Source organism: Sceloporus occidentalis, unplaced genomic scaffold, assembly GCF_023333645.1.
Source record: "Sceloporus occidentalis isolate IW3139 unplaced genomic scaffold, rSceOcc1.0.p SCAF_5, whole genome shotgun sequence".
In the NCBI taxonomy this organism is placed as follows: Eukaryota; Metazoa; Chordata; class Lepidosauria; order Squamata; family Phrynosomatidae; genus Sceloporus; species Sceloporus occidentalis.
Window position 1 is genome coordinate 94316581 of NW_028316985.1, and position 25873 is coordinate 94342453.

Below are 25873 nucleotides of genomic sequence, written 5' to 3' on the forward strand. Positions count from 1 at the left end.
TTGGCGTGTGATCCAAAGTGGCTTTACAACATACCGTGATTCAAAACAAAGTGCAGAAGCATTTATCAACCTTTTATCCCTGAAGGAACCCTTGAAATAATTGTCAGATCACAGGGAATCTGGCATAAAATTACTACATCTACAGCCCAGGAGGAAAATATTTCCCTTTCCAGTCATGATGTCTTGCAGAACTCCTAGCAACCTCTCACTGACAGAGAAACTCTGAACTACTGGTGTATTAGGGCATTAGCAGCATATGTTTTGCCACAGGAAAGCATGCAGTCTGGATCCAAGATGGAAGCCTGCTTGCTGCAACTGAAAAGACCCCTGTTGCCATGTCTGACATGGAAACGGGTACTAGGCTGCACCCACATGCCCAGGTGCCCCATTTCCATGTCATATGTAGCAACAGGAGTCTACTCATGAGCAGCAATAGGAGAGTAAGGTATGGGAACCATATAATCAGCTGGGGTTGGCAGCAGAATTTCTGGGAAGCTGACAAACCAGAGGTCAATTTGACCCACTTTAATAATAATAATAATAATAATAATAATAAGCTTTATTTGTATACCGCTTTTCCGTGGACGATCAAAGCGGTTTCCAATATCCGATATTTTTACCTGGGATTGGGCTGTATTTACATCCAGTCTGCCAAAATCCTGGCCCTGGGGCATTGGCCTGAGTCATCGAAACAGAATGATGCAAGGCCAGGGGGAACACAGGCCCTTTGGCCAGTGCAGACAGCAGCCCCTTTGAGATTTTTGTTAAGAATTAGGATAAAATCACTCAGCTGCGTCCTCCTTGGTTTAGACTGCAGATTTGTAAAGTACTGTCTCCAGAGCATTTACTATGCTTTCTGTGATGACTTTCATTCACTGCAGCCTGAGGAAGCGGGCAGTCACTGAGAGATTCAGAAATGGCTTCCTCTGGATATGCTATCTTTGGAGATTGAAGGCATGATGTTTGTTTCTTCTCCTTCTTGGGTTATGATTCCAGAAGGTGACGATGGCATTCTTCTTGACATTGCCTTTAGGGTGGGGATTTGTTTTTGAGACCAGGCAAATCTCTTAATTTCAATGGCTTTTATCTTTGGAATTTTAAAATGTTGATTTTTATTTGTCAGATGCCCTTGTGGTTTTGCAGTGAAGGGTAATATAAATTAATGTATATATTTAGTATGTGCATTAAAACCTTCTTATTTACAGGGCTGAATTTTTCAATCTGTTGCCATCGTTACCCCCCATATACGTTCCTCTCCCCATCTTTCTGGATCAGACAAATGCCTGTATGTGATTCGGTCCTTAATTAAAATACCAAAACAAAACACTAATACACACCAAAAAAGAGAATTTACTGTGCTATGTGTGATTTAGTTGTTTCTAATTTTATCTCCCCATTTTGTATTGATATTGATTAGAAAAAGTCTCCTTCAATTCTTTCCCATGCTTTAACTACAAAATGGTCTTGTAGCATCAAGGAATTATGTTGCCATGTCGCAGATTTTCTTAAATTGATAACATTGTAATTGAAATGTGATCGAGACAAGAGCTCAGACTCACAATTTGTTTATTACCGATTTATTTGAAACATTTTTACGCTGATTGTGCCATAAGTGTTTCTAGAACAGTTAGAGATAGATAAAAAATCAAGGTATCTTGTGCACTCTTGTTTATAGTACTTTAGCAGAAGTATTCACTTTTCCTTTGACTTTACCCATTTTTGTTATATTACAACCTGGAACTTAAATAGATTTGTCTTTGTTGCCATTTGATGTAATATATCTTGTAGAGGTACAACAGAATACTCAGCACTGTGAAGGTGCAAAATATATTTTATTGTGGCATAAAAGTTAAATACCCCCCAGCTGTTATATCTGCACATGTGGAATGGGGTTTGGTTAGAGAGCAAGGTGGTAGGTAGCACAGAGGGGAAGAGGCCAGTAGATGTGCCATATGGTTAGCTGAATGTGACAGTGGGAGGCGAGCACACAGGAGGAAAAAAGCAGAACAAGTGGAGAAATATAAGGAAAAGCACTGAAGGCTTCTGGTGTGCCTTTCAGTACTTCACCTCCACCTTCTCTGTCAGCATACGTGCCAATTATTGTCAGCTGATTATGCCAATATTGAACTGTGTTCATTGCCTTTTTGTGACTCGGCCTCTACAGTGCTGTTTTATAACCTGTGAGCCTTAGTAATTTTCACATTTCTTAAGTGGCCTTAAGGCTAGAAAGTTTGAGAATCCTGCACTGTAGTCTTCATTTGTGAATGAAAGCCACCACATCAAACAATTTGAGGGTAATCAATAGAAGACAAAGTTATTGATGTGAGAGAACATTCTTTGTACTCTTTGGATGCACAAGTATTCTACAGTAAAGGAAGCTTAGCTATGATTTAATTTTTTTTACCTGTTGAAATGCCATGTGAAAGTGAGCATTTTAATGAGGTCTAGCTAGTGGTGGCTGCTGTTTTCCCTCTCAGTAAGTTGATGAAGCCACGCTGAATTTTAGTTGAAACTTTACCAGCTGCACTGAGTTAACGCTGCAGTAGTAACTATTTTGTGTCAAGCAACTCCTTCGTAGCATTTTAGGTTTGGGCAGTAACATTGTCTAGATGGCATGGAGGAGCATAGTTTTTAAGAGATAGAAGATAATGGAGGAAGTGCTGAAAAAGAGGAAGACAATAGATCAGGAGGGTGAGAAAGCAGAAGTGTCAAACCAGCTAGAGCCCTAATATCCTCAGGAGAAGGCTTTCTCTCAGCCCTGCCACCATTACAGGCTCGCCTGGAGAGGACACGAGAGAGACCCTTCTCGGTTTCTGCTCCCACCTTTTGAAATGCCCTTCCATGGGAAGCTAGGCAGGATCCCTCCTCGCTTTCCTTTAGCCAGCAAGTAAAAACTGTTTTATTCAAGAAAGCTTGTTAAAGTCAAGCAAGACTGGTTTTATTTGGTGGGTGGTGGTCGGTTTAGATTATGTTACAACTTTTATATGTTTTAAATTTTAATTTTTAAAGATATTGTTTTAATCTGTTTTTATATTTCGAGCTGCGTCAGAAAATCCCTTTTTGGGAGAAAGGCAGGATAGAAATAAAGTAAATAAAATAAAAATTGTCTTCAGAAAAAAAAAGCAGCATTGGCTGTCCATCCCTCTGTAGGTTGTGGAATAACATTCTGTGCATCACGCAGGTACTCACCAGAATATCCCTTGCTTTTGAGAGCCATATTCGCTATAGTCATAACATGTGGTTGGTGTATCCATTTTGACCAAAGTTGCTTATCATGGTCCCATTTATCTGAAGCGGTTGGTTTCAACATAAGGGTTTGAAAGCTGAATGCAGTTACTATTGTAGTAGAATGATTCACACCAATTGTTTCTAATTTTTACAAATGCAACTTAAAGCTTTTTAATAGAAATGACTGTGTGTGTATGTGTGTGTGAAATGACTAGTGTCCCAGATATATCCTGTCCCTTTTTCTTCCTTTCACATTTGTTCTGTCTTTACACAGGTCCTCACGCTGAAACCGCCAGTGGATGCCAGAACTTGCAGTGTGGTTTCCGTGCCTGCTGCCGCTCTGGTGAATGACCTGACTACTTACCATTTTCAGTCTACTTCATTTAGCTGAGCAGGCTTCCTCTCATGCACTTTACTTACAGCCCGCATCTTGTGTTAACAGTTCCCTTTTTGGAGTACACGTAGGTCCTTTTTGCTCCATAATTCAGGGTCTTATAAGCAAACCATGTAATGTCATGCCATTTTCACAGTGTTTCACTCTGATTTGGAAGGTTTGGGGGGGGGGGGTTCTTTGTGCTGTGAAAAACTTCTCAAATTGTTTTGACACTTCTCCCCCAATGTTTGGCACTTAATTTGATTTGTGTTTTTTGTGCTAAGCCCATAACATTTTTTAAAGCTCATGCTTAAATATAAACTTTACAGTGAATGTGAAATACATCTGAGTAACAATATATATTGTTCAGTAGTGTTTTCTCCTCTGACCCTTCTAACCCTAGAGTTGTTCTACTACAAAATTAAGGAGATACCTTCTGTTTTATCACTGACTTCACATTTTTTTAGGCTTGAAAAACCAAACAGTAAATGAAACATTCCCATCAGCATCAAAGTTTGTTAGTCTGACATGTTAACACAGCAGGCCAATGACTGTTTGCCACATCATTTTGTGGACTTCACAGAATAACTGTTTAATCGTAGTTGCATAGCAACCACAATCCCCTATATCTTCTATATAGACCCACTAAGGATGCTGGATTCTGAAAGGGATTTTTCAAGAAGTGATTTCTCTGCCATAAGAGCAACTGTAATAAATGAATAAATAAATAAATAAATGCGGCTTTAAGGAATTCCTTTGTGACAGTCTGTTCATTTGTATGAGGGGACAGCGCAGGTTAATTGAAAAGGGCACTATTGAAAGTACCAAGGGCACACAACTGAAGTACATTTTTTAAAAAGTCCCCTGTTAAACTAAGATGACCAAAATGTTTTGCTGATTACAGTATTTGAAAAAGACTATTTTTGCTGTTTACCAATTGTTTTAAAAAATTCTGTTATAGCTATTTATGTTTGAGTAAAATATTTTTCATTTAATATGGATGATTCTACTACTCTTATTTTGTATATTGGTCCTGGGTTTCTTTAATCAGGAAATAACAAGGAACATATAGGCTGTTGTTCACAGCTTAATAGTTAAAAGGATAGGTACATCTAGCCCTCTGATCTGCCACTCAAGAATAGCTTGCATGTAAGAAATTAGCTTTCTAAACTTTACATTTTAACTTTAAACAGCTGGTTACAAAGGTACCAGGTGTGTACAGCTGTTGGTATAAAGATGGTATACAATAGACAAAAGAGACTTGATTGTATATTTGACTGGTTAAATAATGATTTTAAAAACTTGAGCATAGATTTAATTTCAACAAGAAAGGATATTTTGTTCCACTGGTGAGGAGTTCTGGGAGTTATAATCCAGTAATATAAGGAGGCTTATATGATCCCTTCCCCTCTTCTCTATGTTCTTCTAGTCAGGGCCAGCCTGAGACATTGCAGCAGAATAACATGACACAACATGCAGAGCAGGATGCACAAGACATACACTTCTGTCCATGACAGTGTTCTGTGCTTCTCCAAGCATCTACTGCCTAAAGTGGCTGTCTCATTTTGCTCACTGGTAGTGCCTGCACTGCTTTCACCATTGGATAAAATAAGCCAGACTTTAAATTACTTGTCATTTTCCATCGAGTCTGCCTTGACTTACGGCGACCCTAGGAGTGAGAGAGACTTCAATGTGCCATTAGAGACTTCTTGGAATAAATACACCAGACATTAAGAAAACTGGTTAGAATTTGCAATTGAAACCACTGCAACTTATTTCATATTCTATATTTAATGTATAAAAATACAAAAGCGTCTATGTTTAAAATACAAAATGACTCTTATTCAAATACTAGAAACAGCAGATAAGATGCATAGAAGTATTTGGGATAGAGAGTGTAGCAAGAATACTTCTATCTGTTACGAACCAATGAAGCAACATAAATCCACACTGAAAGAACATTTTTAGGGTAGGCATGAACATATACAGCTAATGCAAACTCTACGTTGGGAATGTCAGTGCTGTGAACTCCAGTGCTGTATACTGCTTCTATTAAAGGTGTAATTTCTGAAAATGGCATGTGGATAGGAAATCCTGACACCTGCAAGAAAAAAAAAGTGATTATTATCTTATAGTATGAGATGTAATCTTGAGAAATACATGACCAAGTTGGAGGGGTGGTTGAAGAGTAGGAATAAGATGGAGTTAAGCAACTAATAGTGTACTAAATTCTGCAAATGTTCGCTAACCACACTTCCCCCCAGTCTTAGCCAGAATAGCTAATGATGAATGGTGAGTGTCATAGTTCAATAGTTTTAGGGCCACATGTTCCCTCTACTAGGAGTATAGTTGATCTCTGGCTAAATAGTGTTCCTGTAACTGCCTCTGTTTATACTAAGAAAAAAATAAGTTGCAAATCACTGCTGTAAGCTACAGTGGTTAAAACTATTTATTAAATTGTCATTCCAGTTAGGCTTTTGCCAGTTCCTTTCTCTGAAATATAGGCCTGTTACAGACTGCCAAAATAAAGCTGCTTCGGGTCTCTTTGGAGGTATGCTATTTAAATGATGCATGGGTCCTAAGAGTCCGGAGGTCACACCAAAGCCACACTCCATTCTTAAGCATCGGAGTGAAGCTTTTGGTGCAGCTTCCGGATTCTTAGGACCCATGCATCATTTAAATAGCATACCTCCAAAGAGACCCGAAGCAGCTTTATTTTGGCAGTCTGTAACAGGCAATAGCCTACAACACCTGGTATTCATTAGCAATCTCCCACCCAGCTTATCTTCCAAGGTCAGACAACATCTGGTGCTGTTTATGTGACTTACAGAGCAGTAATGTCAGGAGGCCAGGCCTGTTTTGGCTTTCTCCCCCCCCCCCTCCCCAAAATTATTAATTTTTCCAGAACATGTCTTGTTGCCAGCAAGGGCTGCCTCTGGTCTATTTGTCCCATAATAGTGAAATGAAGCACATGATCCACGGTGGTAACCAGGCATGTAAAATGTAACTCCAAATCACAGAACCCAAAACTCAAGTCATCTTTCAAAACAGTCCACAAGAAAGTCACTGGTTCCAGTACAAACTGGAATGGAGAAATTCATTGTCTAAGTGGACCAAATTGACCAGAAGCTTAATACAAATATCCACTGTGCTGAATGGAAAGGTGCCATTGCAAAAGGATGTGGGAACATTTTTGAACCAGATCTATGATCCCAATGTTGGTTTAGTAGTTCAAGAATCAAGTTATGAATTTTCTTCCTAGTTCCCCAGGGAAAAGAAATTAACATAGTACCCTGTAATCTCCCAGCTGTTTCTGTAATTCTGCCTGATGGTCATCCTCCACATCTTTGCCCTGATTTTTTTCCAGCAGTGGCAAGAAGTGCCGAAGAGTGGAGGTGCAATATCTATTCCAACGTGTCAAGTATCTTGGCCGCCATTCCATGATCTTTTCTTTCAATATTTTCTCAAGTCTAAATTTAAATAAAAACAGTTTTTAATTTTAAATTTTGCTGGCACATTGCAACACTAGTTTCACAAAGTACTCAGAAAGTAAGAAACCGGTTAAATATTTTGAGACTGACTTCTGCCTACAGCATCTCGTTTACAAAAGAGTGTTGGAAATACAGTTGGCCCTCCATATCCATGGATTTGGCATCATCCGATTCAACCATCCATGGCTGGAAATTTTAAAAAAAAGTCCAAAAAGCAAACCTTAATTTTGCCATTTTATATAAGGGACATCATTTCACTACCCAACTATATATAATGGGACTTGAGCATCCACAGGGTTTTGTATCCATGGGGAGACCTGGAACCAAACCTCAGCAGATACCAAGGGCCCACTGTAATTGGCTGAAATTCACTTAGTTCCAGTATGAAGAAACCCATTAAATTGACTTTGAATGGTGAGTAAACACAAAGGTAAACCCAAAGGATTCAATGGCTCTACTCTGGTCAGAACAAGCAATAGGATTTAGGCCATTAAACATTTAAGTTCCAGAAGTACAGCCAGTTTCAAAATACCATGAACTATCAGATTTTAATAACTCCACATCCTCCATAGGAAATTGGTGGCAAACGAAGGTAAACCTGAGTGGGGAAGGAGCAGGGCTTATGTGATGAAATGCTCTTCTATACAAAAAAAAATACATATACCTAAAAAACAATGTCAGGGAGAAAAGATCTACACTGGTTTTCTGACACAACAGATTTCTTTGAGCAGCTTTTTTTTTTAATAGAGAGGAATATTGGGTTAAGATTCCCACCTACAATGTAAAGTGGCATAGGCTAGATAAAGACAATTACTGTTCTTGAGAATTGAATGGAAATGTGAAGAAATTGTAAATGTGCTCATACATAAAATATACGAAATCTATAAAAAGAACAACTCAATAGGTTAAAAAGTCAACTGTCATCTGATAAAGAGTGTGGTTAGTGCAATTGAAAAACAGCAGATGAGAGTACCTGCCCTGTAGCTCTAATGCAGCTGCCTTGTCTACACGTCGGTAGAATAGTTCTTCTGGCTGATAAAATATGAAGATAGAAGATGTAATTTGGCGTTGAAGAAGTATGAAATATACAGTCTTACTGAAATACATTATGGTGGTTAAACCAGCACTGTACTGTACTGTATTTTCAAGACCCTGACATAATACAACTATCTTATTCTGAATAAAACATATTCTGGCTCTGAATCTGACCAATATAAAGATATTTGGGCTTTATTATTAACAGAATATAATAGAGGAAGAGAGCATTCTTATTCAGGGTAAAATGAGAGGAGGATTCTATCCACATTGCCTGCAGGATCAGTTCTTGCAGCCCTGAGGAAGTCAAGGGGCTGCTATAGTGCGGGTGTTTAAAGGTGGCAACCAACACCAATTGTCCAGAAATTAACTGGCAGCCAGTGGAGTGATTGAATATTTATGTAATATGAGCTTAAGTGCACCGATAAGCGGTATAGAAATGAATTTGCTATTGCTATTGTTATGACAGCTAAAGCAGTGTCAAATTGCATTATTTCTAAAACAAGAAATTGAACAATATTTTATTTTGATTTTTGTGTCTGAGTTGACTTCAAACCATGGTGATCCTATGAATGAGAGACCTCCAAGTCACCCTATCCTCAACCGCCCTGCTCGGCTCCTGCAGATTCATGGTCGTGGTTTCTTTGATTGAGACTATCCATCTGGAATGTGGTCTTCGTCTTTTCTTATGGCCCTCCACTTTACCAAGCATTATAGTCTTTTCTACCAAGTCCTTTTCCCCTCATGATATGGCCAAAATACAACAACCTCAGTTTAGTCATATTTGGTTCCTGGGATCTGTTCTAGGACCCATCTATTGGTCACCACATCTCAAATTAGTTGGTTGTCTTCCTATCAGCTTTCTTCGCTGTCTAGCTTTCACAATCATACATAGAAATGGGAAATATGATGCAACAGACAAAGCTAACTTTAGTATTTGATTATATGTCTCTGACAGCCAGCATGGCGTAGTGGTTTGAGTGTTGCACTGTGATTCTGGGGACCAGGGTTCAATCCCCAGCTCAGCCATGGAAACCCACTGGATGACTTTGGACAGATCACACACTCTCCATCTCAGGGGAAGGCAACGGCAAAGCTCTGAACAAATCTTGCCAAGAAACCCCCATGATAGTGTCAGCTTTAGTGTCACCATAGGTTGGAAATGACTTGAAGGCACAGAACAAACAAAAACAAGATCTATCTTTACACTTCAGGATCTTGTCTTGTTCCTTCATAATGGCCCTTCCAAGTCTTAGTCTTAAGATTTCCTGACTGCAGTCTCCACTCTGATAATTGAGCCCAAGAATGGAAAATAATGAACTATTTCAATGTCTTCATTGTCTACTTTAAAGTTATGGAAGATACTTTATGGAAAGTGTAGATAGAACATTACTTTAAGATGGAAAACATTCTATTACTTGGGATGAGCTAGTGAAAATGGATAGGAACAGGACATTTTTATTCAGATAATTACACAATATTTTACTCAGAAATGAAAGAGAAGAAATGGGGTGGCATTAATAGTGAAGAGATACAACAAAAACAGTCAAGGGATATAACACTATGGCGGGTTATAGACCGCCGCTTTGAGGCGGTCTGCTGCCGCCGCCGCTTGCTCCGTGCGGGAGCCGTAGCAGCCACACCGCGCGGCTCCTGGGCGGAGCAAAAAAGGAGCTCCAAAATGGAGCTCCTTCTTGCGGCGCCTCTATGATGTCGCGAGGCGCCACTGGCGCATTCGTGATGTCATAGGCGCCGCGACATGTTCGGACGCTATGCATCCGATACGTAAAGATGTCCTATACTTTCCATGACTGTGCTTCACATTCACCTATGCGCTGTAAAAAGTCTGCAGCATTATTTTACATATTGAGAAATTCTATTAAGTCATGAGTCGAAATATTAAACTAAACAAGAAGGCAGAACAGAAAAATTGGAGTACCAGATATGAAGTAGACTCAAATGGAACAGAATGAACTATGTTTTGCTATATGACTAGCACATAAGTAATACTCAAACTCAAGAAAGTTTTAATACTTAATGTGATTTTAATGTCACATCTAATGCAATATTTAACTGTGTTATTTATTAATTATGGTTATATTGTATCTATACTTTTTGTGACAATTTATTGTCATGTACAATAAATGTGAAATTAATTGAATTATTACAAAAGAAGGAGGAATGGAGTCCTGACTGGTTTCTTTTGCTGGATAACACAAAACACATGCATGAGTGAGCCTATTTTCACTAAACCAAGTAAGTCTGCTTTTCCTAAGCCTGCAAGGTAAAAGTTCAGTTCAGGTATCCGTCTCAAATTCTCTTCCTCAAGAAGATCAAAACAACTGAAATAGAAAGTTCACAAATTTTATTTCTGTGCTAGAAAATACTTAAATAAAATTTCTATTACCTGCACACTAGAGAGGCCAGGAAATGGTAAGCTTCTTGAAAAAAAGGGTTTCCAGAATTTGGATTTAGTGACATCGAAGTTCATTCTCAGAGGGGAATCATACTGCTGAATATTGAACCAAACCTAGGACAGTACAAATTGTTAATTAATATCTCTTAATAGCAAACCAATGCTAAGTTTCCACTCTGTTTGGCTTGAAGAGCTACCTAGTCTTTGAGGCTAAAAAAGTTGTTTCTCTGCACCAACATGTCCAGACTCATCCATGGCCCTTGCACTTACTTACTGGATATTGTGTGGTTTTGGACATTGTTTCTGATAACTGAACTATCATGCTTCCAAAACTTTCATTCATATCTTGGCCCCTTGGGCTCAAAGAGCTAGTTCTTGTGTTTTCTGAATGCTGGTCTATATCCTTATATTTCCTCTTTTTACATGGCATTAGAAATAATCATAGAACAACCTCTATTTACATATGTAAACATATGTGAGTGCAAAACCTTCATTCTAATCTGGGTACTGAAATGTGGTAGATGACAGCAGTCCTAATCTAAAGCAGCTACGTAGCTGACCTGCATTTATATATATATAAGTCATACCTTTCAAATGCAGGTCTCTGGAAGAATGGTTGACTTCCTTTATTACTATGAAAATATACCAAGCTTCAAGTGTCCTACATAAGCTATGCATTTCATTTACCATAGGAATGTAAACTAAGTGGTGGTGAGGGGAAGGGGGGATAATTTTAAACATTGTGACCTACACTGTTGTGACACAACAGACATCCCCAACCTTAAAAGGAATGTAATAGCAGACTCACATGAACATTATATCATCCTGTGAAGGTAAAGAGTGTGTGTGTGTGTGTGTGTGTGAGAGAGAGAGAGAGAGAGAGAGAGAGAGAGAGGATACAGCTTTTATGAACCTTTTATTACTGGCAGAATTAGCAAGCAGGAGTAAGGGGCATGGTAGTGTAAACTGGGATTCTGTAAGATTTACAAGCGTCCTGGCTTTTCCAAGATTTCTAGACAAAGCTTGATCAAGCAGGAATATGTGGCTACAGACTGAACACTTGCTTTGTGAGTAGAAGGTCACCAATTCCGTTCCTTTCTTCTTTAGTAGATACAGCCAATGTAGGATCTGCCTGTGACCTAAAGTGTCTTTGCTTAAATGGACTGCTGGTCAGAGTCATGGGTTCTGCTTCATGCGTTCATAAGGTAAAAGACAGATACATGAATATGCATGACTTACATTGTCACAGGAAATTAAGCAGCCAACACTTTGTAATGGGCAGAAAGCATCATATTGTCCGTAGAAGCGGCCACAACTGGGATTCCAGATCACATACTGATTTTGTTCCCAAGTTAGTACATATGCTGTTGGTCCCTAGGGAGAATAATGTTAAAAAAAGTCTCTTAGAAGATTTTTTTACAGTGTAGAATCTATTTAAATTTTCTATGCATTAAAAAAAATTAACAGCTAGCCAGAGACAGATGTAGACATACATAATCTTGTCACATAAACTGAAGCAGTTTCCCCGATTGTAATCCCTGTGAAGGGTATGAAGCACACAGTAATGGACAGTATCTGCAATTTCTATCAAGCACAGCTATTATCCTAGTTAAGCCACTAAAAAGGATAAAATACTGCCCCATTGCACCAATAGAGTCCCGTGAAAGTGCAAACCAAACACATTTTATAATCAACAGAAATTGGCAGAACAGAAAGATATGGTGTTAGATATTTTGTATCTAATGACTGAGAATTAACGAGTTCATTCTAATAACAAGATTAGGCTCCAATTTATTCAGACTGGAATTTTCACACTGCTGTGAAAGGGGCTGGATAATCTAACCTATTACACAATTGAACTTTAGGATGTTGCATGTGGCTCCCACCCCACAGTTTGGGTTTATTTTACCTTTAACAGAGTATATTATGGTTTTAAGGTTTTAAAACTTTGTTCAGGTGCAAGCAAGGAAGCAGCTTGCCACAGAGCAGATTGTGTCTGACCTTAAGACTTAGTGTTATGGATTAAGATTCCCCTGGTTTGACATGAATGATGAATTACAAGAGGACTTAAGAGAAGTTTTTTGTTGTTACCTATTGTCAATTTTTAATTTTTTTTATTTACTTCATTTATTTACTTTGTTTATATGCCGCTTTCCTGGAGTGGGATCTACGGCAACCCTATGAATGAGAAACCTCCAAGACCTCTACTTATCCAAGAGCCTCTAAGAGACACAGGTAGACAAGTTATGCTATGTGAGTTAAATATAGGATAGTAATACTGACTTAGGGCTGAAACAGATGACCCTGAAGGGCAGCTTGAGGCCACCCCTTCTGAAGATGGATTGGAGCTGCGGTGAACACACACCACAGCCCCAATCCATCTTGCTGCCAGCCAAAAAATGAGCGGCAAAGAGCTGCTTCTTTTTGGACTGGCAAAAATGTGGCTTTTCGTGCCCCATGGGTGGCTTCAAGCCGCTCTGGCGGTGTGCAGCATGTAAATGCCGCACCGCTGGAACACCCAAAAGCTGGCCCATGTCTGAGCGCCAGTGCAACTTCTGGGTGTCTTAGGGGCATGCCACATCTGTACACCATGGTCCAAGCCAGCTGGAAGCCGTCTTTTTATGACCATCTGTTTCACCTCTTTCTCTAAAAGTTACTTCCAGGCTCAGCATGTCCAATAGTAAGGTATTATGAGTTTTAGTCTAAACCATCTAGAAGTCCAAAGGTTCCTTACCTTTGAGATAGTGGGTCTGAATTGCTTTGAATCTTAGTAGAGCTTGAAAAAGTTCTTTTTTTACACTATAACTACCTGGATTCTGTTTGAGGGTTCTAGAAGGTGTAGTCCAAAATAGTAATTTTTCCAAGCTCTGGATGCTCTTCATCTTGAACCCTCTATGTCTTGCAGACAAATACTCCAAGCTATGGGGAAGGGGAATGCAGTAGAGAAGATAGCCAAAGCCTACAGCTGAACACAACTTGGCCAAATTTTCATGTTCCCTCAATGTCAGATTTTTCTTCAACAAGAACATTCCAACAGGACTCTGCTTAACAAAGAACAGCACATAATTGTTCACTGTACATATGAGGCAGGTCTACATGACAAAGAAGGGAACATACATGGAGCAGTATCCAAGTACCACCAGTTCTTGTGACACAAAACTGTTTTATTTTATTGATTTTATATTTATATAAATTCTATCTATCTATCTATCTATCTATCTATCTATCTATCTATCTATCTATCTATATATATATATATAAAATATTAACATATTTTATTTATTTTATTTACTACTGTAGTAATTACTACTGACAGATCTTAATTATTCAAGGTTGTAAACCAGGCCCCCTGATCTACATTAATGTTTATCTCCCTCCAAATCTACCAGAACCTCTTTATAAATTTGGCCTAAACTGAAGGATTGGTTTGATATTCTGTTGTACAGACTACACTAATCTCTTTGCTTTAATCTGTGGTGATTTTAATGATAAAATAGACAGTGACTATTAGATGATTTGAAAAGTCTCAAGGGATTTTTAAGGGAAGTTTTAACATTTCCTCAAACTTTGCAAGGTAAGTTAACGAGTTTGGTCAAGATCGTATCTCTTATGAGCTAAAATATCAGCTCATCTGACTTAATGATACCCCACTCAAAAGTTAGTTTATATATAAAATTGATAAAGGAGCCAGTGTGGATGATTATATTTTAGGGTCAGACATTATTATTCAAGTGTGATTCTATTTAATGTGAAGACCAAGATACTATCACAGATGAAGCATTTGCTGCATAATTTATTAGATCCTTTTTAAAATTTTATCTTAAAATATTTTGCCAGCACAATAAAATCTGATCATTGTGATTCAGCAAACTGTGAAGGAATTTTATTTTCTAATGCATGTGCAAGTTTCCTTAGACATCAACAGGAAGCAACTTACTTCAGGAATAGCATTTCCAATTAGAAGCCAGGCTTTTTTGCCAAGAGCAAGAAAATAGTTACACAAGAGCACAGCATGTTCTTCTTCATCTCCAGCCAAAAGATCAAGGAATTGCTAGCAAAGGCAAGTAAACTTGTATTAGCAGTATCATTAATACTTCTAGTTTATTTCCACGATTCAGGATACATCTCCCATACTGTACTGCCTTGTTTGACTGGAAATGTCCTTATGGACCCCCAGACATTAGCTCACTTCAGACAATAGCCAAGAAAGCTGAATTATGATTTGATTTGTCTAAATTGACAAACATTGCTCCAACCTTCAGAGGATGCTCTAATACAGACGATGATACAGTCTCTGCTTTCAGTTGGGGAAGTTCACCTTATGAACTAGACGACATAAAACTAAATGCCAGGTGAAGGGGGAAAATGTATGTTTCCATTATTATGTTTTTGTTTTGTAATTCTACTACATTTTTAAATTACTGTTAGACAACATGAATTGTGTGTAAGCATCAGTAATCTGGGATACACATTTCTGTAGGCAGTGGTGGTTTTTATAATACTTATTAATATATGTGTATATTATGTGTATGTGTATAAGAGACTCTCTATGCCCTAGGTCCAAGACTATGAAACCTAAATATCTGAAACATGTATGAAACATTAAGACAACTTTCAGGCCTCTCACTTACTTCTGAAGTACTCCATAAATCACAAATTCCAGCAAATGATACAGCATCAGGTAAGAAAGGAATCAAGGCAACGTAGCGTGCCACTAGCTCCTAGAAGAAACAAACAGAACATCAGCTCCCATCAATGTAGTACTGAAGCTGCTGCTACTATGGCACGTTTCCCAGTAGCTTTAGCATAGCAAAATTTGTTCTTTTCTTCCCATCCGCTGGCCCGTTCCTAGCTTTGTCTAGGTTTCTACAAGACATTTATCAATCTCCACCTTTCTTAGGATACTTTCTTGCTGAGCCAACTGAATTCATTTTGTGATAAATCTGGCATTCATTTTAGTTCAGTTTGAGAGTTGAGTTTTAGTAAAGCCAGCCAGAACATTCATGCTACTCTCTGTGAGGACTGAAATAAAGAAAAAGCAAAATGTTCACAAATCAAAATACCAAGTTACAACTTTTCAGCTGAAATTCATGCCGGAATCCTGTTGGTACACTATGCTGCCACAACCATGCTGGTATAAGTGGCAGTGGCAGCAGAAGGAAAAAGGCTAAAGGTAGAGCAGCCATGGCAGGAGGCACTGGAGAAGGAGGCTGCTCAGAGCCAGAAGATTTTGCCTGCATTCCTTCACTATTATTGTGCTGGTGACTTTCCAGATGTAAAAGTTCTGTGCTTACTGCAAAGATTCTTATCCCACCAGATCAAGGAAATTTGGTCTGTTATGGCTACACCTTCTTACAAAACTACCCTTTTCATTAATTTTCACAAAACCTCCCTTGTGGGTGTCCAAGGGGGAATAAAATTGCACTTCACAACACTAGGAAACACCTTACTCCCCTACACCCCCAAATACTTACAGAAGTTTCTTGTGGATTGTCTGCATGAAGCTGTAGGAGTTCCTCTGGTGGGTTCAGAGGTTTGATGTATCTTGTAATAAATACTGTCTTTCCATTGATGTCAATTACTGTTGTCAGACACTGGCGGTTTGGAAACTTCAGAGCACATTCAGCCTGGTATCGTTCAGCTGCTTGGAGAAGCTTCTCATCTTCTTGGCTGTCAAACTTATAAAAAATGACAATTTTTCTTACTAATGTCATCCAGTGGAGGGCCAATGCCTCTGTTACCTCCTGTTCTTGATTACTGTACTGTAACGTTACAGATTGCCCCTTTGGGGCGGCCTGTAGGCGCTCCTTTCCCCGCCAGATCAGGGCCTCAGCTGCCAGAACAGCAGCCTCTGGGGCCCCGATTTGCTGCTTTCAGAGCTCCTTCTAGCGCCGCGGAAAGGGCGCTCTATGCACCCTCATGCAGCACAAAGACGTCATGTCCGTGCCGCCCCATTTGGAGGCGGCGCATTCATGACGTCATAATGGCGGCCCCCGTGTGGAACAGGCGCCACCATTTTGTACGGACTCGATCTGTATTAGGGTTAGGGGCGTCCAGAAGGGACGCCCCTTTCTAACCCTAGTACGGACCCAGTCCATACTATTACGTCCGTCTGTAACGGGCCTAAGTGAGTTTGTCCTTGAAGATCATTTGAGAATGTCATCTGGATCACAATACTACAAACATGTTTCTTACAAAGGTGGGACAGAGGGCTCCACTTTCTCCATGTCGCCCAGTTCTATCGACTGCATTGTCATTTCCCTGCAGAATTCAAAATGCTGGGTATGACCTATAAAGGCCTAAATGGTTTGGAACCACATTACTGGAAAAACTCTTTCCTTTACATAATCCTTCCTAAGAACTAAGCTATTCCAAAGACATACTACTTGCTGTCTGCCAAGTAATCATTAAGTAGATTTTCGTGGCAGCACTTGATCTCAAGAGATCTGTCCTGCTTCTTCAAAAAGCAGCCACAGTCTCTTTTCCCCTCCCTGCTAATAAGTCAAGACCAACAGCCAATTTTTGGAGCAAGGACTCCAAGACACTGAGGTTTGACAAACACAAAGTGAGGCCAGAAGGCACCAAAAAGAACAGGATCCATGCAGATGCACTCAGATTGCCAACCCTTTCTTTCTTCTAGCTGGCTCTGAGGAACACTTGTTTGCTTCTGAATTGGGCAAGCATATTTGTACTTTTCTTACTACAGCAGTAACATTTAAAAAAAAATCATGACAAAAAGATGCACACAATTTTTACATTATCTGAATATATACTTTTTGTGTACTACAGCAATGCAAACTATTTCTAAAAAGGGGGGAGACAGCTGCACAATACAAGCATTAACCAATCACCACTATCATACACAACCATTTTGTACCTTCTTAAGCATTTCATTCATCTATCCAGATCAAGGAAGGCAAGTAAGAAGAGAGACAAAGATGTGAACAATATAAAATAATGTGCAATAATGTGAAAAATCAACCGTGCTAAATAATTAAAAACATACAGATGTAGATTCAATTATTTCAATTTATTGAAAGCTTAGAATTAAAATATATGAGAAACAACTGAATATCAGGCAGTAGTCTGGGATTGTGAGAGCTGAAGTCCAAAATCCCTTAAAGAGCACAGTTTGGCGACCACTGCTCTATATGTTTGCTCAGAAACCAAGCCACGATAATATCTTTAAGCAGAAAATTACAGGTTGTTTATTTTGATGTTGGCCTTGCTGTCTTTGATGAATTACAGCTCAGAAATAGTCTCCCTGAAATTTTAAAATCATAACTAGAAATAAAATTTGAAGGGCTTTACCTTTTCCCGAATAGATTCTCCAGGAATGAGCTGGGGTTCAATTGTAACAAACAATGACAGAAAAGAGCCTTCACTAAGATTTCGAAAGGAATCATAGCCTCTTTCATTTCCCATATTTTTCCCTTTACTGTATCCAAGAAGAACTGGGGGAATATCTATCTTGAATGTACCTTCAATCTAAAAAAAAGCAAAACAGATTTTTTTCTAAAATCAATATTTAGCTTAGAATTAACAGTCAAGAACAACAAATATTTTGTTTTGCTGTTAATAAAACCAACATGGGCAATGTGCAGTCCTCCAGATGTTGCTGACAGCAACTCCCAACATTTCTTATTATTGGCCTGTTACAGACTGCCAAAATAAAGCTGCTTCGGGTCTCTTTGGAGGTATGCTAATTTAAATGATGCATGGGTCCTAAGAGTCCGGAGGTCGCTCCAAAGCCACATTCTATTCCTAAGCACCGGAGTGCAGCTTTTGGTGCAGCTTCCGGATTCTTAGGATGCATGCATCATTTAAACAGCATAGCTCCAAAGAGACCCGAAGCAGCTTTATTTTGGCAGTCTGTAACAGGCCATTGGCTCCGTTAGCTTGGGCAGATGGGAGTTGACAGTTCAACAGCTTCTGGAATGCTGAACTTTGCTCAGCCTTGAATAAAAGGATTTTTATTTTGCAACTATTTTCTGAAACATGTTCTGTACTTACTCTTCCTTGAAAATACACTGTTGTAAATGGAATCCGAACTGATCCAAGCCAGTGCTTCTCAGTGCGAGTGTGGATGGCACCAGTTTCCCTTTCACGATCATCCTAATAGAAGCCATAAAATCTTGACAAGCATTTGCAAAAAGAACATGCCCAGTTTTCTTATCTCCTGGTAAACTCCCCTGCATACTCAATTTGGGATTAAGGAATGACATTTAATTCATAAAAATATATAACTACCATTGACAAGACAAGCTGACACTACGCTATCAGAGAAGCTAATATGTTATAGCTGATTTACAACCAAGAAGTCAGAAGTTCATTTTTAAAAAAAGTTTATTTAGCAAACTCCTAAGGAAGGGCTTGATTGATAAAGCAAGCAAGCAAACAAACAAAAAAACCCTACAATTCTCAGAATCACATAGCACTGAACAATGCCCATTAAAGTGGTGTCAAACTGCATTATTTCTCCAATGTGTCACCTCTTGAGCTTCAGAGTGAGGGGATCTTTGAAGGAGGTCTTTGGTAGGTGATTATAGGATATAAATTAGGCATATTTGGGAGAAGGTGTTCCATCAGATACCAAAGTCCAATATCATTGGGGCAGAAGGATGTTTAATGGATGTGCTGTATCTTGAATACTATTCTGTGTCTTCAAGGTGTTCTTAATTGTTTTAAACAAGTATTTTCATTGGAGAATTTGTTATTTTGTACTATATATTGTTCTAGCAACTTTTAATTTAAATTGTAATCTATTTTGGACCTATATTGGGAGAAAAAGGGGTGTAACTTAAATTGCTTATTTTATTTTATATCCTGCTTTCTCCCAGTAGGTTATAAATAAATGAAATAAAAGGCCCAAGCCATTAAGTACTCTGTAGATTTAAAACCAGTGTTCTGAATTGGGTTTTGAGCAATGACAAAGATTCCTGTACTCAGTCTAAACAGGAAAAAAATTTCTTCCAACCCTTGTATTGGATGTTATCTATAAAGGGTTTTAAAGGTAAAACTACCGAACTACAGATCACCCTGAAAAGGCGGGCTGGAGCCACCCGTTTTTACTCCTGATAGAGGCTGCACTAACCAAACAGTGCAGCCTCCATCAGGACTGGTTCTTTTTAGTCTCTGCGGCGGGCGCCATGAATGTGCCAATGGCACACTCACGTGCAGCGATGAAACACATGTGGTGCCACATTTAGACACTGTGCTGCACTTGTGTCACCATGGCGGCCCCCACGTGGACGGCCACACTTTCTGGTAGTCTCCACCAGGCCTACTTCCCCATTTTGTCTCCGTCCTTATATCTTCTACCTGGACCCCATATAGACCAGTGCTTAAGTATTCAGACTGTTGAGTGCTAGCATGCCAAACTAAATCTACAACTTATACAACAATCTGGCTGTTAAATCCTGGAGGAAATTTTTGCTTTGCAGAGTTGTACTGCAATCTGAGGTCTCACTAGGGCATGGATATCAGCATCTTGACTTCTTATGATACAAAACTAATATAATGCTTTAGATGCTTTGCTCACCTCTAACACATCATGCAATACTTCATCAAATATGTTAATGAAGATGTCATCCTTTACTGACTGCAGGCTGGAAGTGCTGTAGTTACCATCAGGAGCTCTAGAACATTAAAAAAACACAGAGAAAAATATCCAAAATAAAATATTACACAATTTGCAGCCACACATATAAAATGTCAAATCATGACACATTTTCCTCCCTTGCCCTCCTTTTCTTTCTCTTTTCTTTCATACATATCAAATATGTCCCACAGATTTCCATAAACAACAATCTGTAGGAATTGCTGTCAGGAAAGCTGATGAGATTGGCCTGGGGGCATGGCACAAGAAAAGCCCACCAGGACTGTCTCACACAATGGTTAAGCAGAGTTCAGATATTCAATGGGTTGTCTCCTCCCCTTCTCCCATCTCAAAAAAATCTCCCTGAGCAGCCAATAATTTAAATGCGAGAAAGAAAAGAAAATGCAGTAACGGTGGGGTGACCTAGTACCATAAAGCTAGTGAGAAGTAAAGATGAAGCCTGGGGAGAAAACTCAGGGTGCGGGGAATGGGACCCCTTTACCAAACAAAAATTCTGCCCTCCAAAACAAGAATTCTACTGCCTCCATTAAACTTTCCTTCAGTCCCCAAATTTTTAGCATCGCAGTAACTTAAAACTTCAGCTGAGCATTTAGATATATGGTTTAGGTATACAAAGAAAAGGGGCAGACAATGTTACCAAGGGAAGGCAAACACAGCAAATATGAGCTCTAGGTAGGAACAATTTCCAGTGTCTCGGGGCCCATTCACACTATATATTATTCCACTTTAATTGCCATGGTCCCACCCTATAGAATACTAGGATTTGTACTCTGACCACTAGAGATCTCTGGCTGAGGATTCTAAATCCCTCTCCAAACTGCAAACCATAGCACTTAAACATGAAATAATAGCACTATACTTTCATGATATGAATGGGTTTGCACTCTGTGCAATGCTAGAAATTTAAGGACTTCAGGAAAAGTTTGGAAGACAATACCCTTATTTTGTCCTTACTGTAGGTCCATCTCACGTGAAGCTCCATCCCCACCTTAACAATGTTTTTGACTTCAATCCTTTTACTTTCTCCCATACAAATTGAATGCAAAAGATTCAGGTTTGCAGGACTAAACAAAGAGAAACTTCATAGTGAATGATATACACAGAGCAACTTAAATGTTTGTCCTGGAGAGGTTATCATCTTTCATACTTCAAGGGCCAGAACTAAATAATAATAATAATAATAATAATAATAATAATAATAATAATAATATTTATTTGTATCCCACCCCTCTGAGAACAATCAGGTCGGATAAACAGCTTAGTAGATGGACTTGCACCTAAATGGAAGTTGAAGCTCTTCATTCCAGTTTGGATTTGGCCCTTCAGCAGTGGTGGTCCGACACACTGTTCTCTGAAAGGAAACTTCTACGAAAGGTCGGACTGAAACCTACACATTGGACAAACAAAAGGTGCACTTTTTGTCAAAGCTCAGAGCAGTTATACTTAAAAATAAGTTAAGGATACATATACATAAGTAGGTATAAGGCTGTGCAGCACTTCCATCTTTTGATCACTCTTCAGACTGCATTTATTTGGAGGATACAGGCATTCAAAAATCAGGGTGGCCAGGAACAGAGACTCCTTGGCACCAAGGAATAGGTTAAGTAGCTATTGCTGTTGGTATGAAGGGCTGGGAGAAGATAATCCTGTTTCTGGCCACAGCTTTCAGCAAACCAAAATCTGACATAGTAGGATAATTGCCTTTTCTTATCTTGAAACCAGATATACAGGAAATATCAGCAGAGCTCTGTAATGCTTCTTTTAAACTTCGTTATTTTTGTTGTGTTCCTTCAAGTTGTTTCTGACCAACAGAGATCCAAAGACAAACCTATCATAGAGTTTTCTGAGGCTGAGATTGTGTGACTCACCCAAGGTCACTCACTGTATTTCCATGGCCAAACAAGGATTTGAACCATGGTCTCCAGAGTCATAGTCCGATGCTCAAACCACTACACCACACTCGCTCTGCTTTTAAGCTACATTTTATAAATAGCACTGAAGATTACTACACATTTGCAAATTGAAGGTGCACAACAACAAATCTTTGTTATGCACTGTATTAGAGACAGATTTGGAACTAGGTGTTAATATTTTGCTGTTGTTAAGCATGTATATCAAGTTCTTGGGAAAGGATGGTGTTTCCATTACTTTCAGGTTAGTATATGGAATATTGGCATAAGTTCTAAACTGAGAATGTTTTGAGGAGTTATAAATGTCTATATATGTACAGTACCTCCAACTGTCTGTTGTACATTTTGCTGTGTTAAAACCTGGAACTGAAATCCATTCAGTTGGCATTATTACCACTTGATGTGTAATACTGTGAGATATTTAGCCTTCTCTGTCAGAGAGCTCTGGTGCCACAACAAACTACAAATTCCAGAATTCCATAGCACTGAGCACAGTTAAAGCAGTGGTCTTATTCCACTCCTCCCAGAGTGTGCTCCCCTTCTGTATTTGGCATTCCCCCTTATTGTGGTGAGATGCCAAAGTACTTTCAATCATTGTCCCTTCAGGCTTCGAGGAAAGCTTTCCTCTTCGCAAGGTTGAATATTCACCCTTCCTGCGTCACCAGGGGTAGATATTTGAGGATTCCTTTTGCAAATCGAATATGTATATGTGAACTATCTCCAGATACTCTCCAACATATCATATTTCTTTGCCCGTTGTATCAAAAACCGAGAGAGAAATTGCTAAAGAAACTAATGGAAATGAACTACTGTTTAACCGATATAACTCTAGTACATTTATTGGAGGATTGTAATGTACAGATTACACGATTGATGGCCAATTTTCTAATGGAGGCAACAAAAATCTGGCTCAAATTAAATAATGGTTAGAGTTTAGTGTTAGATGATTTTAAGGATGATAAATTTTTAAAGTACTCATGTAAACTATTTTAGTTTAATTTTGTATTGTATTGTTTGTTGTATATTGACTATTGAGATGCCTAATAAAGGTTGATGGATGGAGTTAAAGCAGTGTTAAACTGTATTGTGTCTGCAGTGCAGATAAGACCTCTATCAGCTTTGCATATCTGCATCATTTTTTTGCCTATTCTTCATGGCAAAACATCAATAATATAAAATAAAGCAACCCTGACAGGTGCTTTTGCAAAATCCCCCCAAATTTATTTTAATAGCTCCTTGGTATTCATGATGCCATTTCTTTACATGTGCTCTCCAAGAAACTCTGGGGTCTTCCAAAAATAGACATATTTAATCTGACATATAGCACTGGAACTGCACACAGGTGGATTCCTTTCAACAATTTATGTGACTTCAAGGGGCAAGGAATAGCATCACAGCAAAGGGAGTTTTTGCAACCAACAAGTGCTACTGTTTTTTTCCCCTGCCACAATGACAATATATTCCACCTCTACAATATTCAGTATTTTGTGTTCATCAAATGGTCAAAATATCAATTAAATCCATTCCGGTTTCAGCATACAACACAACTAAGTGTATAAAAGTTAAAGGGCTTGAATACTTCTGTAAGTCACTCTATATGTTGCAGGACAAAAATACTGAAGTTGTTTCTATACTGCTATTTGAATTTCAAATCTCTGAATTTATTATTAATTTAATAAAATAAATAACCAAATTGGAAAACATTCTAGGAGAAAAGAATGAGGGCATTCCAACTTACTTGGTTAAATGCCCAGTCCACACTGTGTGTTGGGCTCTGAGGAGTTGCAGAAGCAGCAAACATTTCATTGAAGGACCATGATGATTTAGATGGCTGCTGAAGTTTGCTAGAAAGAAAAACATACACAACTGTGACTGAGCTTTCAATATGACCATGAAAAAGCATCCACATGAGAGAAGATTTGATGTGTCACATTTTGCCAAAATTGTGAAATATCTTTGTGAGTTGTGGGATAGAAAATTTTCAACTGTTATAGATTCCCATGGATATTTTTCCCATAAAATGCTTTCTTTTATAAAGTTCATCAATATACTAAATTATAGCAAGAGTTAAAATGAAACTGACTAAACTTGTAATGAATGTCTCTCCCACAACTCAAGGGAATTCCCAATTCCTGAGAAGCATGCATGTGTCTATAACAATAAAATAGTGTGCCTGCTTGTCTGTGGCAGCCATAACTCTTTTTGTGACATCATGGTAGACATCTAAAATATGAAATAAATTTTTCAACTTGTCATCGAAGTTGCACTGCCATGTTTCAAGTTTCACTTCTACATGGAGTGAGTGGTTTTGGGTACTACAATCAGGAAAAGGATGCAAATGTAACTGTAATAGTAAATCCAAGGATTCCTGCAACTGAAAAGCAATTTAAGAAGCAATTTCTCCCTTGAAAAGCAACTCCTCAAAGAGAGCAGAAGAAGAAGGCAAGCAGCTTTCCTCACAGGCAAGAACTAGCAGTTTAAAACAAAAAGGGAGAGCGATAATCTAATTGGCAGCAGTAGAGAGATCTTTGGGGCCAGATAATTTTATTGTTAAATTTATTACTATTAATATTGACCACTCAACACAAAAATGGATTAAACTGATTTCTGACCACTGATGAAAGCAGGTTTTAAATAATGATGATGACAGAAGTTGGTTCTTTTTAAAAAGTTGCAGCCCTTAAGCACTTGAACAACCTGGAAAGTGGCTCCTAGCCTTACTGCAGCTGAGCATCCTTGCAGCAGGGGCTAGGATGACCGCATAGTGAGAGACAGAAAAACACATATTCTTATTGCTGAACCACTTCTCAACTGAGGGAAAACTTTCTTGGACTGAATAGTTGTCACTATATGACAGCAAGTAAAACTGTAATTCAAAGCACACTGCAGAAATCCGTTTGAGACCACTTTAATTCTCCTGGCTTAATGCTAAGGAATTCTGGGAACTGTAGTTTTGTGAGACATTTAGCCTTCCTTGTCGGAGAGCTCTGGTGCCACAATAAACTACATTTCCCACTGAGCCAGGACAGTTAAAGCAGTCTCAAACTGGATTATATCTGCAGTATGCTTTGGACCTGTAATCAAATAAAAGCAGCATCATAACAATACTGTTTAGACTCCTGTTCTAAGGAGATGAGAACAGTTTCTACTTTACAATCTTTTTGCTGGTATGTAAATATTTCTTTATTTTGATAGATTTTTGAGAACTGAAGGTGTTTTTTTATTAAAAAAGAGCTTTTAAAACTGCTTTTTATCATTTTAACTATGGTCCGCAATACACTGCAGAAATAATCCAGTTTGGGAACACTTTAACTGCCCTGGCTCAATGCTAGGGAATTCTGAGAACTGCGGTTTTGTGAGACATTTGGCCTTCTCTGTCAGAGAACTCTGGTACTGCAATAAACTACAATTCCCAGGATTCCCTAGCATTGAGCCAGGACAGTTAAAGCAGACTCAAACTGGATTATTTCTACAGTGTGTTTTGGACCTATGTTTTCAATTGTTTTAAAATATACTTGGTAGTTTGATTCCACTGTAATGTTGATACTTTGTATGTTTTAACAATGTTGTATTTTAACAACATTTAACGATGTTGTATTTTAGCTGCAATGAGTCCCAGTTTGGGGGGAAAGGATGTAAATAAAGTCTAATAATAGTTTTTTTTAATGTAACTGATAATTTACAAAGATATTAACAGCATCTTAAAAGGCTGTATTGTAGTATAAGTATTTATATATAGCTTTCTCATCAAGAGTATCCAATAAACTTGTTGAAGTAATGGAAGGCAGAGGGAATAGCTTT

The 25873-nt window shown here is 38.6% G+C and overlaps 2 protein-coding genes across 8 annotated transcripts in view; one reads left to right on the forward strand and one right to left on the reverse strand.

Annotated features, from left to right (window-relative positions):
• The window catches only part of FBXL5 (F-box and leucine rich repeat protein 5), a 29305-nt gene extending 24953 nt beyond the window's left edge, over window positions 1-4352 (forward strand). Inside the window, exon 11 of the mRNA XM_089524769.1 lies at window positions 3503-4352. Within this exon, the coding sequence (XP_089380895.1) occupies window positions 3503-3579 (77 nt within the window). The 3' untranslated portion in view covers window positions 3580-4352. The remainder of the gene's footprint in view (window positions 1-3502) is intronic.
• Window positions 4353-5395: 1043 nt separating this feature from the next.
• CC2D2A (coiled-coil and C2 domain containing 2A) overlaps window positions 5396-25873 on the reverse strand; it is a 74077-nt gene continuing 53599 nt past the window's right edge. For 3 of the 7 annotated variants that reach the window (XM_089524772.1, XM_089524773.1, XM_089524770.1), the window contains 14 exons: window positions 23811-23916; window positions 21440-21549; window positions 20085-20181; window positions 18557-18658; window positions 17855-18031; window positions 17421-17441; window positions 16018-16221; window positions 15175-15264; window positions 14481-14594; window positions 11783-11917; window positions 10535-10657; window positions 8066-8124; window positions 6894-7071; window positions 5396-5702 (listed from right to left, as the gene is read on the reverse strand). In XM_089524772.1, the coding sequence (XP_089380898.1) occupies window positions 5514-5702; window positions 6894-7071; window positions 8066-8124; window positions 10535-10657; window positions 11783-11917; window positions 14481-14594; window positions 15175-15264; window positions 16018-16221; window positions 17421-17441; window positions 17855-18031; window positions 18557-18658; window positions 20085-20181; window positions 21440-21549; window positions 23811-23916 (1705 nt within the window). In that variant the 3' untranslated portion in view covers window positions 5396-5513. The remainder of the gene's footprint in view (window positions 5703-6893; window positions 7072-8065; window positions 8125-10534; window positions 10658-11782; window positions 11918-14480; window positions 14595-15174; window positions 15265-16017; window positions 16222-17420; window positions 17442-17854; window positions 18032-18556; window positions 18659-20084; window positions 20182-21439; window positions 21550-23810; window positions 23917-25873) is intronic. The other 4 variants (XM_089524776.1, XM_089524775.1, XM_089524774.1 and 1 more) reach the window with 2 other exon arrangements.